Source organism: Canis aureus, chromosome 8 (genome assembly GCF_053574225.1).
Source record: "Canis aureus isolate CA01 chromosome 8, VMU_Caureus_v.1.0, whole genome shotgun sequence".
Taxonomy (NCBI): Eukaryota; Metazoa; Chordata; class Mammalia; order Carnivora; family Canidae; genus Canis; species Canis aureus.
Window position 1 is genome coordinate 66,697,424 of NC_135618.1, and position 12,589 is coordinate 66,710,012.

Below are 12,589 nucleotides of genomic sequence, written 5' to 3' on the forward strand. Positions count from 1 at the left end.
GTGAAGTAAAAGCCTGAGAGGTCAAGGTGTTGAATGAATTGTCCTTACAGACATTGAAGACCAACAATGATGGCAGTGGCAGTGAGATTATTCTAACCTTTTTTGGAATTGCTATCTTATGAGTACTAGGCTTATGATAGCTGTACAAGCTGGTTATTTGAATCCAGAATATGACTTTGTTAATTATCAGAATTCCTTATTCTGTTATTTTTCTGCCTTTACATTCTTTTTTTTTTTTTTTTTTTCCTTTACACTCTTAATCAACTATTTTCTGTTCAAGGTCTTACTATATCCAGGGCGCTAAAATTAATTTACTTGATAAAAATATTAAAAACTTTTAAAAAGCAGGCTTTTAGTTTTGATCATTCTTTTAAAAAAATTTTTTTTTTTAAGATTTTACTTGAGAAAGCAAGGAGAAGAGAGCATGAGCAGCGGGGAGGGGCAGAGGGAAAGGAAGAGAATCCCAAGCAGACTCTGTGCTGAGTTTGGAGCCCAACTCAGGGCTCGATTCCACAACCCTGAGATCATGACGTGAGCCGAAATCAAGAATCAGTTGCCCAACTAACTGAGCCACCCAGGCACCCCATTATTTTCATTCATTTTGTACTCTGTTCATTTCAGTGGCCTATTTTTTTCCTTCTGTTTTGAATGAAGTTTTAGTATAAAGGTCTGAAATAATTGGAATACCATAGATTTTTAAAGTTATAATGCAATGATAGTATATTTGTACATTGCCTGTGTGTCAGTTTACTTTCTCATATCTGAAGGAGACAAAAATAACAAAACTCAGTTGAAGTGTTTTGAGAAACATTTGAGTTATGTTTGAACTTACAAATTACTCTTCTGTGATGTCAATGGTAATATCTGTGAAAATATGGTATGATTTTATAATAAATAGAAAAGAAATACAGACACCTATATGAAAGCTATCAACATCCAGTGAACAGTTTAAAACTGAAGGAAAATGGTTTCATTTTTCTAGTTTTTTTCTGAGGTAATATTTTCATAGTGGAAGGCCTGATTGTTGCTTCATTTATTTTCCTGTACTCCATTTCCTGATAATGAGACATACTTCTTTACCAGTCTGATGGAAGTGAAATGAAAAACTGTTCTTTGGTTTTAGGTCCTCCTTGGAGAGATTTATACAGGCACTAGCGTAGCCAGAGTCATAGTGAAGGAGTTAAAAGCAAGTGCAAGCCCAAAGGAACAAGATACTTTTTTGAAAAATGGAGAACCTTACTAGTAAGTAAACGCTACTATGTGTTCTGTAAACATAGTCTGAAGTCTGTTGAAAATCATGTATTTAAAATGACTTTGCTATTTATCATATATTTAAATCGTTATGAATGTTAACATTTGGATTACTGTGTGAACAGTTCTACTAGCCTGCTCCCTGATGAACAACACTGTGACTTTTATTTTTCTCCAGTATTCTTCAGCATCCAAATATTCTTCAGTGTGTTGGACAATGTGTAGAAGCAATTCCCTATCTTCTGGTGTTTGAGTTCTGTGACTTGGTAAGTTTTCAGTGGAAATTCAAGGTCATGCATTCAAAAGGTTATATATACCCAAGTGTTTTTGACACAGAAATGCTGGATGAGGGACTGTTTTCACTTCTGTCCCCTATTTTTAAGACTATGATGTGCTAAGTCATTACCTTTGAAAATACTGTGTACTGATGCTTATGTAAGTGTTGTCTTATACTCCATTCCTTGCTCGGCTCTTTGCATTTGTTAATGTGGATATTTAATCATATTTGTCCACATTATGTGTATGTGGACATACACATATGTGTGTATATATATGTGTGTGTGTGTGTGTGTGTGTGTGTGAGAGAGAGAGAGAGATTAAAGTAGGGCTCACAGAGATGAAGAAAATGTTGTTTATCAAGTATATAGCAGAGCCAGAGCTTGGATTAGGATCACCCGTCCTGAGAGCTTGAGGTCTTAACTTCAGCTAGACAGTTCAAAACACTTTTCTCATTAAGGTGATCTTATAGAGTAGTACCTATGACCTGTCAGTTTTTAATTTTTTTATTTTAAAAAAATTTTATTTATTTGAGAGAGGGAGAGCATGAGAGAGAGTGAGCAAGCAGAGTAGGGTGGGGGATAGGGCAGAGGGAGTGGGAGAGGCAGACTCCCCACTGAGCAGGGAGCTGATGCAGGATTCGATTCCAGGACCCTGAAGTCATGACCTGAGCCAAAGGCAGATGCTTAACCAACTGAGCCACCCAGGCGCCCAACCTGTCAGTTTTTTAAAGTAGTGAATGTATGTGCCATTTATATTTTTAAATAATTAGATGATTTTTTAGCCTAAAATTAATAGCCTCATTTCTTTTCTTTTTTTTTTTTTTTTTTAATAGCCTCATTTCTTAGCATGATAGTACTACTTACTGAGATTTATAGTTTGGAAAATTGTTTTTATTAATAATAACTTTTATGTGAAAATTTCCTGTAAGCATCTGTTTTTAAAAGCAAGGTTTTAACCGATTTCTTTGCATCATCTCAGTTTTCAGAGCATTCTAACATTAAGATCGTGCATAGAAGAGTAGGAGTACAACAGGATAAATCCCTAGTTAGTGCAGACAATATTTTCAGCTGATAAAATTGAAAGAGAGCAGTAACCATTGTGGATTTTTGTTTTAATTCCTAAATGTGATTTGAATATTACTGTTATTGGCAGAGATAGCTAATTCCAAAGAAAAATTAATAAGCTTGGGGGATCCCTGGGTGGCTTAGTGGTTTAGCGCCTGCCTTCGGCCCAGGGCATGGTCCTGGAGTCCCGGGGTTGCGTCCCGCATCAGGATCCCTGCATGGAGCCTGCTTCTCCCTCTTCCTGTGTCTCTGCTTCTCTCTCTCTCTGTGTCTCTCATGAATAAATAAATAAAATCTTTAAAAAAAAAGAAAAGAAAAATTAATAAGCTTGGTATATTAGCTTTCATTAGATTATATCAGAGTAACCTCCAGATCTCAGTGACTAAAGAGTGATTCTCACTCCCCTCCTGCATCACCTCTCTCCCAGCTGCTGGATTCCTCTTCACCCTGGGTCAGTGTATTTTTTATTATCTGTAGGTGCTGGGGGTGATGTATTTTCTGGTATTCTGCATAGGTGTATCTGTATGGCTCTCTTTGGGTCAGGTTTATGAGGTTCAAATCTCCTGTATCCTTCTGATCTGGGGATTGTTGATAGAGGGCAGAGGGAGCGGGAAATTGATAGAGGAGTCTGAGTCTGTTTTCTCTCAGTTTTTGAGAGGCATATTAAGATCTGCTGATTAAAAAAAATCTGCTGATTACAGGTTTTCCTTATAATTATAATTGTATTTGCTTTGAATGTTGTGCCAAGGATACAAATTTAGAATTGATATATAACGTCATGTGATTTTAACCTTTTGTAATTATGAAGGGGCTCTTTTTAAGACTAGAAGCATTACTAAGGATTAAGCCTGTTAACTGTATTAATATAGTTATCCCAGTTTTCTTTTGGTTAGAATCTGCCTGGTTATCTCTGTCAGTCCTTTTCTCTAGTTTACATCACCTGTAAATAGCTTAAAGTTAAAATTTTGTTAATTTGTCAGTCTTGATCACTTAACATGGAACATGTAGTCCATTTATGTGTGTTGTATCTATGAGATATTTGGAATTTTATGTACCTATTTTGTATTATTTTTCCTACCTACCTGTTTGAAGTTTTTTGTCTTGCTTTTTTGCTGGCCTTCTTTTAGATTCTCGATTTGAGGGGGGCAGGGTGTAGTTCAGTTTTTCCCATCTACTAGTTTGGATTTTTGAGACTGTTCTTAGTTTCTTTTATGATTACACTGGGAATTATAACATGCATATGTAATTTGACTAAGTCTAAAATTAATATTTTAACCCTCCTCCAAGGAAGCTGGGACCTCAGAGAGCTCTCTCTCCGTGTAAGGAAAACTGGAATTAAACCTACTTTCCGGGATCCCTGGGTGGCGCAGTGGTTTAGCGCCTGCCTTTGGCCCAGGGCGCGATCCTGGAGACCCAGGATCGAATCCCACGTCAGGCTCCCAGTGCATGGAGCCTGCTTCTCCCTCTGCCTGTGTCTCTGCCTCTCTCTCTCTCTCTCTGTGACTATCATAAATAAATAAAAATTAAAAGAAATTTTAAACCTACTTTCCTGGGCCATCCCCACATTTTCTTGTCTCATCAAGGGTGCTTATTTGTTGAACAGCTGCTGTGGAGAGACAGCAGGCTGCACTCAGTGGACATAGAGGGAAGGTGTGGTCATTGCTCTCTGGAGCTCCTCTGTAGAGGGAATAGACATGTGATAATTGTTATTCATCCTGATAAATTATTGAATGGAGGCATGAGAACTAAGAGGAAGGAGTTCTTGGTGATGTTTCTGATCATTTTTTTGCATGTAAATTTTGTTTTGATTATCTCAGTATTCTAAGTTGTAATATTTATGATCCTTGGTTATTACAATATGAGAACTGCTTTTAGTTGGCCCGTGGGTGACCAGTGTGATAGGTGATTCCTGTGCTGCCAGCGCTTGAGAAGAAAATGTAAAGATGCATATGTATGTGATGAGACAAGTCTGCTGTCAGAGTTGTAGTTTTTTGCAACACTTTATGCTGGCTTTTCTGGGTCCCTAAGCTCTTGATGTTTCTTATAAATGACAATCACAACCGTCTCCATGAGTGAACACAACAGAAGTTGGCAGGAAGTGTATCTACTTGAAATGCCACATTTCTGCGTTAATCACGGTGGTTTGTAAAACCATCTCATACACATTGGCATTTCCTATTCTTCACCTTCTGTGTCCATTCTGGAAGTTTTATTAGACATTGTTGTTGTTGTTCCTTGAATGGGAAAAGCCTCTGGGTGCTCAACTTAATGTTTTCTTCTGGATGATTGAGTCAATGGATTTAGTTTTAGTACTATTTTAATTTATTTTTTCACAAAGCTGCATATTCTTTTCAGGAGTAGGAATTTAACCTACTTTATAAAGAAACTATAACATTACAAAGATCCTGGGACCACAGGATCACACTCTGAGCCAAAGGCAGACACCCAACTGCTGAGTCACCCAGGTGTCCCCTGAGTATTCTTTTTATCTTTGTTATTATACATTGTTTTTATATAAATATAATAAATACATGTTTTTGTTACCTTTTTAAAAAGATTTTAGTTACTTATTTGAGAGAGAGAGAGCAGGGGGAGGAGCAGAGAAAGAGGGACAACCAGACTCCTCACTGAGCAGGGAGCCTGATGTGGGGCTTGATCCCAGGACCTTGGAATGATGACCTGAGCTGAAGGCAGATGGTTAACCAACTGAGCCACCCAGCTGCCCTGGTAACATTCTTTTTTATAAAAATTTTTCCCCACTACTTTTAGATCTCACATTTAAATGCATATTCTCCAAGTACTTATTAGACTGAGTATTCAGAGGATATTAATTTACCTAAAGACTGGCTTTCATATTTTAGGGTGAAGATTATGTGTACAGCCCTCCAGAATTAACCAATATGTTTTTGAAACGTATTTTATGTGAACCTCTTAAGTCATAATGGCAGAAGTGTTCACTCCTAAAGACTAGACGCATGGAAAGAGCCCTCACCCCCACCAGCAGCTTTCACTAGCAGTGCAGAGCTAATAGCTATTTTTAATTTAAGTGCACTGCCCAGTGGTACACTCATCAACAGTAAAACATTAAAAACAATTATTTCTCAAAAAATTAAAATAGAATTACCGTATGACCCAGCAGTTTCATTTCTAAGTACATGTATCCAAAATCACTGAAAGCACCTCAGAGGTATTTGCACTTCCATGTTCATAGCAGCTGAAAGCACCTCAGAGGTATTTGCACTTCCATGTTCATAACAGCATAGTTCACAAGAGCCCAGAGGTAGAAGCAACTCAGTGTTCTGTCAGTGGATGAATAAATAAATATACAAAATAGAGTCTATCCATACAAAGAAATATTACTGAGCCTTGAAAAGGAGGAATTTCTGGCACCTTCTTGAACATGGATTAACTTCGAAGGCAGTATGCTCAGTGAGCTAAGCCAAACCAGAAAAAGACAAATACTACATGATTCCACCCATGAGGCATCTGAAGTAGTCAGACTCAGAGACAGAGTGGGGTGGTGAGAGCCATGGACTGGGCTGAGAGGGATGAGGAGTGAGTGTGTAACGGGGACAGAGTCTCTGTTTGAGGAGATGAAGAGTTCTGGAGACAAATGGTGGGGATGGCTGCACAACAGAGTGAAGGTGCTTAGTGCCCCTGACTGAACATGTAGAAATAGTTAAGATAGTAACGTTATGTTAAACATTTTCTACCACACACACACAAGTCAATGATTACCCGCTTTTAGTTAAGGTGCTGTATCAGGTGTTATCTGTACCAGCAGGATGCTACTATGCCCTTGGGAAATCTGGTGGTCAGTGCTTGGAGTGGCTGATTTCCCAGCCAAGTAGAGGCTATTAACCCAGGGAGCTCTCTGCCTTGTCCAGCAGCGAGGAGTCACGTTTATGTCATTGGACAGTTTCGTTCTTATCACCACTGGGCCCTAGTAACTTCAGAGGGAGCAGGCCCAGCAGTGGCTCACACTAGGGGCTTAGCAGGGTCACCAACTGTAAAATCCAGTTGTCTGAGCTCAGTTTATACAGTGGCTACATGGCAGGAAGGCTCAGGTAGTGTCATCCCACTGAACCCAAGAGGGTACCCACCTGCAGGGACATCCCCTAACATACCAAAGCCTCGCTTCAACAGAGAGCCCTGCTCCCAGCCTGGACGCCCCACAACCCTCCCAGAAATAGGCCATCCTGAGCAGAGGGGCGTCATCCAAGGCAAAACCGCCTACTGGCAAGGGTCCAGAGGACAGAGGGTAATAGCTCAGGCTCGGTAATAAGCAGCTGCAGCCACAGTGAAAGGAGCCACTATCTTCACATGTCCTTAGTAGGTCAAGAGCTATTGAATGAACATTGGCCCTTTCAGTCGTCATTGAGCAGTGATCATACTCAATGATAACATCTTTTAAATAGAAAGGAGAGAATATTTTTGCACTTAAATAATTCTTTTGAGATGGAATTACCAGTCTGTTGTTGAAAAGCACTTTATCTTAGAATTTTTATGAAAGAAAATGAAAACTCTCCTGAGCGAGTTCAGTGGCTGGACTGCACCCAGCAATTTATAATGCTGTTGATGCAATGTTCATGGAAGGAGCGATTACTGCAGGGTGTTGTCTGTAACTCGTTGCCATAGGAGGTACATAGTGCCCTTACATGAATATCCAGGCAAGGAGATTGTTTTGGGGGTAAGGATCACTCATTCAACAAAAGTGTACCAGATACCTATTAAGTACAAAGGGCTGTGCATAGCGCCCCAGGGAGTATTGAGGTGAGTCATCCCTCTCCTACACAGTGCCCTCAGGAACACAGGCAAATCACCCAGATCCCTGCGTTTCCTGCCTGTAAAGCCAGGCTGGCCTGTCTTCGGATGTTCATTCTGCCACTTATGTATCACTTTGGAAAGTTACCTCACCTCTTTAAGCCTTAGTTTAGACATCTGTCAAATGGGCATAATACCACCTACCTGGTAGACAACACCGAGGATTAATAAATGATAAATGTAAATTTTGGAGTACATAGTAAGTGCTTAGGACATGATAGTTATTTTTACTTATTTCTAGTTCATTATATATTAATTGATCGTAATTAATGATTTAGTAAAGTTTTGAATAAAATGTATAGAGGTATAAGCAGTTCTGTGCACCTGGTGGCTCAGTCACTAGAGCTTGTGACTCCTGATCTCAGGGTCATGAGTTCAAGCCCCACATTGGGCATAGAGCTTACTTTAAAAAAAAAAAAAAAAAAGAAAATACAGCAGTTCTAACTAGGATCATTGGAGAAGGCTTCGCTCTGGAGAAGGTGTTTGCTTGGAATGTGCAGGAGTGGTTGGATAGACCTGTGTTAGCAGGAACCTCCCGAGCCAGGCAGAGAAGCCTACAGTGCCCTGCAGGGGCGCAGAGGGTGATGGGGGATGCAGAGTGCTGTGGTACTAGGAGCAGGTTAATGTCTGCTGGAAAAGATCAGGTGGAAGGGTGAAAAGCAGAGACAGACCACTCGGGAGCCCAGACTGCAGGCTGAGTGACAGACATGTTGCTCCGTCTTAATCTTTCTGAAGAGTCATCAGTTGACCCCAAAGCAATTTTCTTCGTAAGGGAGTATTCTTGACGTCAGGTACACGTTTCCTTTATGGTAGTCAGCTGATAAAGCAGGGAGTAAGTTTCTGAGAGGAATTAGCAGTGGCTACATGAGAATAGGAAAGAAGTCCATTTGGGATTCTCAGTATATTCTCAGTATATTCCTCTATGGGGTTTTCTTTATTCGGTATCTCATCAGGAGTCAGTGACACTTAGAATCGTGGGCTCACCAAGAGGCCTAAGGAAAGGAAGGCTCTAGCTTGTCTGTGCCAGGCTTTGTGCTAGGCATGGGGAATGTCCATTACTCCCTTTGTGGGTCCTAAGAGTCCTGTGAGATGGGTGGCAGTGGTCTCATTTTACAGATTGGAAAATTGAGGCTGAGAAAGATGAAGGTACTCATTGAAGAGTCAAACCCACGTCTGCCAGGCTTCAGCACTATTCTTTCTATTCTTCTTTGTCTGGTTAATCAGCTTGCCTGAGGTTGCATAATTACCAGTGGCAAAATGGGGATTTTAATTGATGGCTTAATTTTATTCTTTGTGTTTTTAAACCAGGTGGCTTTTCCACCAGTGAAGAGCCTGATTTATTTTTTTTTAAGATTTTTAAATTTATTTATTTATGAGAGACAGAGAGAGAGTTATTATTACTTAAGTAAGCTCATGTACCAGGGAACCTTCTAGGTGCTGGGCATACGAAGATGAATGACATGTCCTTGTCCCCACAGAGCTCATGTAGAAGAGGACATGGGGCTGCAGTGGAACATGTGGACAGTGTCCCTAATCTAGGGGCAGCAGAGGGAATGCTAGTACCACAGGACAATGCACCACAATCAGACTTGACAGTGAGGGCATGGGCACCTGGGTTGAGAAGGTATCCCTGGGCCCTGCTGGTGGTGGCCTCTCCCTTCTCATGTCTGGCTGTTGCCCTGGGCACTGAGGCCCTGGCTCTTGGTGAAAATAGATCAGGACTTGGTGATGGGTTGGATGTGGGAGTCTAGAGACAGCGAATCCAAGAATGAGGTCTTTGGTTTCCATCTGATTCACTGGTGATGCCATTTTCTGAGATGGAGCAAGTTGTCTGAGTTTTGCATCAGGCCTATTAGATTAGAGGTGCCTCTCAGGGCATCTAGGAGAAGACATCAAGTTACCGGTTGGGAGGATGAGTCTGGGACTCGGGACAAAGGACTTTGAGCCTGTAAAATGTGTTAAGGATGATTTTTAAAGCTATGGGAATGAGCGTCTGCAGTGATGAGTGACAGGATGGAGCTCTGGACTGTGCCAGTACTTAGAGATCAGTAAGAGGAGGAGGATCCAGCCCTGGGGCCTGGGAAAGGCATGCCAGTGAGATAGGAGGAGACCAGAAAACAGGTAGAGAGGGAAGGATGGCTCCACCTTGGCTATGCTGGGTAGATGTGGTGGGAGACGTGGTGGGAGTGGGGGTGGGGTAGGGGGGAGTAGCCTTGAGAGAGTGGGAGCACAGGAGGTGAACCAGCAGAACAGAGCAGGCTTTTGAGTTGTCTGTGAAAAGAAGAGGGAAATGGGATGGTAGTGTGAGAGGCGTGTGGTGGCAGAGGGAGGCTTGTTTGGTGGTTGGTTGGATTGACCTGAGGGGTGTTTGGGCACAGGGGTGAATAATCCCTAACAGCAGAAGATGATGTGTGAGGATGTGGACATTGGCAGGTGGGGTTTGGGTGCTGAGGAAGCGGCCTGGGGTGGGTGGGGGGTGACCAGAGTGGTGGTGCTCAGGGTGTCCAGCTAGACGTGAACGTTTTTGTTCATTGGCAGGGCCTGAGGATGTGCCTGCATCCTTTCATTGAAATCTTTGTTTAGTAACCATAAATTTTCCCAAGTCCTCCTATTAAACATATGACTGTGATTTTCCAGTTATTGAATTCTTCAATAACTGAGTTGAGTTTTTATGTTATGAGGAGATTAATTTATTGTTCTCATGGCCCTTCAGAAAGTTGGATAGCGCCCTCATGGTAGTTTGGCTTGGAATTCAGGAGGACATTTGTAAGGGTCCCTGTGGGGGGCTGTGGGTGACTCTTGCCTGGGGCCAGTCCGGGTTCTTGATGCAGCACTTTGCTGCCACCTAGTGTCATACATTTTTTTTAAGTTTTTTTTTTTTTTTTTTTTTTTTTTTTGGTGGTTTTGGGGAGGATCTGAGAAATTTTTAAGACTTAAAGTATATTTTAATTCAGAATACATTGCCATTCTTCATGGTTTTTCCTTTAAGTAAGGGACCAAAGTAATAATCCTGGTATGCTCATTAAGTACCACTGAAACATAAATAAAATAAACCAGATATATCAATATAGTTTTGTCAGTTTTGGATAAAATGAATCAATTTTTTAGTATTTAATATAAACATTTTTACTGTAATTAAAGCTTTTATGCTGATTTTTTTTTTTTTAACGGTGGTACCGTTTCTTTTTTAACGGTGTGGCACCTGGGTGGGTCAGTCAGTTAGGCGTCTGACTTGATTTCGGCTCGGGTCATGATCTCAGGTCATGAGATCAAGCCCCCGAGCTCCACATGGGACTCTGCGCTCAGTGTGGAGTCTGCTTGAGATTCTCTTTCTTTGCCTCCCTCTGCCCTTCCTGCTCATACTCTTTCTCTCTCTCTCAAATAAATAAAATCTTAGAAAAAGATTTAAATGGTGGTACTAGGAGAGCTCTGAGGGTCTTTCTTTCTAAGATTTTATTTATTTATTCATGAGAGACACAGAGTGGCAGAGACACAGGCAGAGGGAGAAGCAGGCTCCCCACAGGGAGCCAGACACAGGACTTGATCCCAGGACCCCAGGATCATGACCTGAGCCAAAGGCAGACGCTTAACCACTGAGCCACCCAGGCGTCCCTGAGGGTCTTTCTAGACCATAGAACTAACTCTGGGTCCTGCACAAACCACAAGTCCCTTCCTGGAGAAACTGAACAGGTTCCTCCTTAGTCATTGATGTTAGCTCCTCCCTGGTTAGAGGTGTGTCACCTGGGTTGTGCTAACTGCTAACTTTATCTGTCATGGGGGATGGGGAGAGGCTTTTAGTTTTGCCAAGCCAGAAACATTAGAAGCATTAACATTCTAAAGCAAAAATCCCCTTCTGCTTGTTATATTTTACATTCTGGTGAAATTTGGTGAGTGAATTATTGTGGAGACAATAAGAAATAAGAAATATTGTGGAGACCTCTTAACACAGTGTGTGGTAATGAGTATACAGTTGCTTCTTGAACAACATGGGTTTGAACTACGCAGGTCCACTTAGATGCCATAAGTGCTTTTTCTCTTCCTTATGATTTTTTTAAACAGTTTCATTTTTCTGGCTTAGTTTATTATAAGACTCTAGTATATATGTGACATACAAAATACCTGTTAAGTAACTTCGTGTTATCAGTAAGACTTCTGGTCAATAACAGGCTGTTACCTGTTAAGTTTTTGCAGTGTCTAAAGTTATATGTGGATTTCTGACCACTTGGGGGTCAGTGCCCCTAACCTCCCCACATTGTTCAAGGGTAAAATGTACTTTAGATAACCTTGAAAAATAACTACACCCATTCTGCCATTCTGCCTCCATGGCCAAAGTCACTTGTGAAGTGTTCACTGTTTGCCAGCACCTACTGTTTGTTTTGAGAATTGGCCAGACATGGCGCAGCATAATACTACTTTTGTGTGAGGGTAATTTTTTCCTTAGATGGATATTGCATGAGAGAGGTTAGACAAATGGATTTAGGTTGTCATTTCATTGGTAATGTAAATAAACTTAAACTATCTATTTTCATATTTAGTTTCCGCATGGGCCACCTTATAAAAATCCCATTAGCCTGTAGGGCTGGAGCTTTTTGCTGGTGCTTGTCTGGGTTAATTTAATTATCATGAGAATCATCTGTATTCCTTCTTCTTTATTCCCACAACTTCCACCACTGGATAGAAGCTAGCCTGGAGGAGGGTGGGGTAGGGGTGGGAAGAGCCATGTAGTATTTCTATTTTTTATTTTTACTTTTAAAAGATTTTTATTTATTTATTTGACAGAGCACAAGCAGAGGGAGGGGAAGAGGGAAAGAAGGCTCCCCACTAAGCAGGGTAGCCTGATGTGGGGCTTGATCCCAGGACCCTGAGATCATGACCTGAGCTGAAGGCAGATGCTTAACTGACAGCCACCCAGGCTCCCTGGAGGATGTATTTTTAAAAGTCGAGTAAGGGTCTGTTTCTCCTCTGGAGCGGCTTACAATTCCAGCATCAAGTCTGGGAGGAAATAACTTGGAGAAACAGGGATGCCTGGGTGGCTCAGTGATTGAGCGGCTGCTTTTGGCTCGAGTCGTAATCCTAGGGTCCTGAAATCGAGTTCTGCCATTGGGCTCCTCACAGAGGGCCTGCTTCTCCCTCTGAATATGTTTCTTCCTCTCTCTCTCTCTCTCTCTCTC

General features: G+C 41.3%; 1 protein-coding gene across 1 annotated transcript in view; it reads left to right on the forward strand.

The window, feature by feature from the left end:
- Nucleotides 1-12,589, forward strand: part of LMTK2 (lemur tyrosine kinase 2) — an 83,772-nt gene that overhangs the window by 38,593 nt on the left and 32,590 nt on the right. The window contains exons 5-6 of the mRNA XM_077907777.1: nt 1,124-1,242; nt 1,430-1,517. Of these exons, the coding sequence (XP_077763903.1) occupies nt 1,124-1,242; nt 1,430-1,517 (207 nt within the window). The remainder of the gene's footprint in view (nt 1-1,123; nt 1,243-1,429; nt 1,518-12,589) is intronic.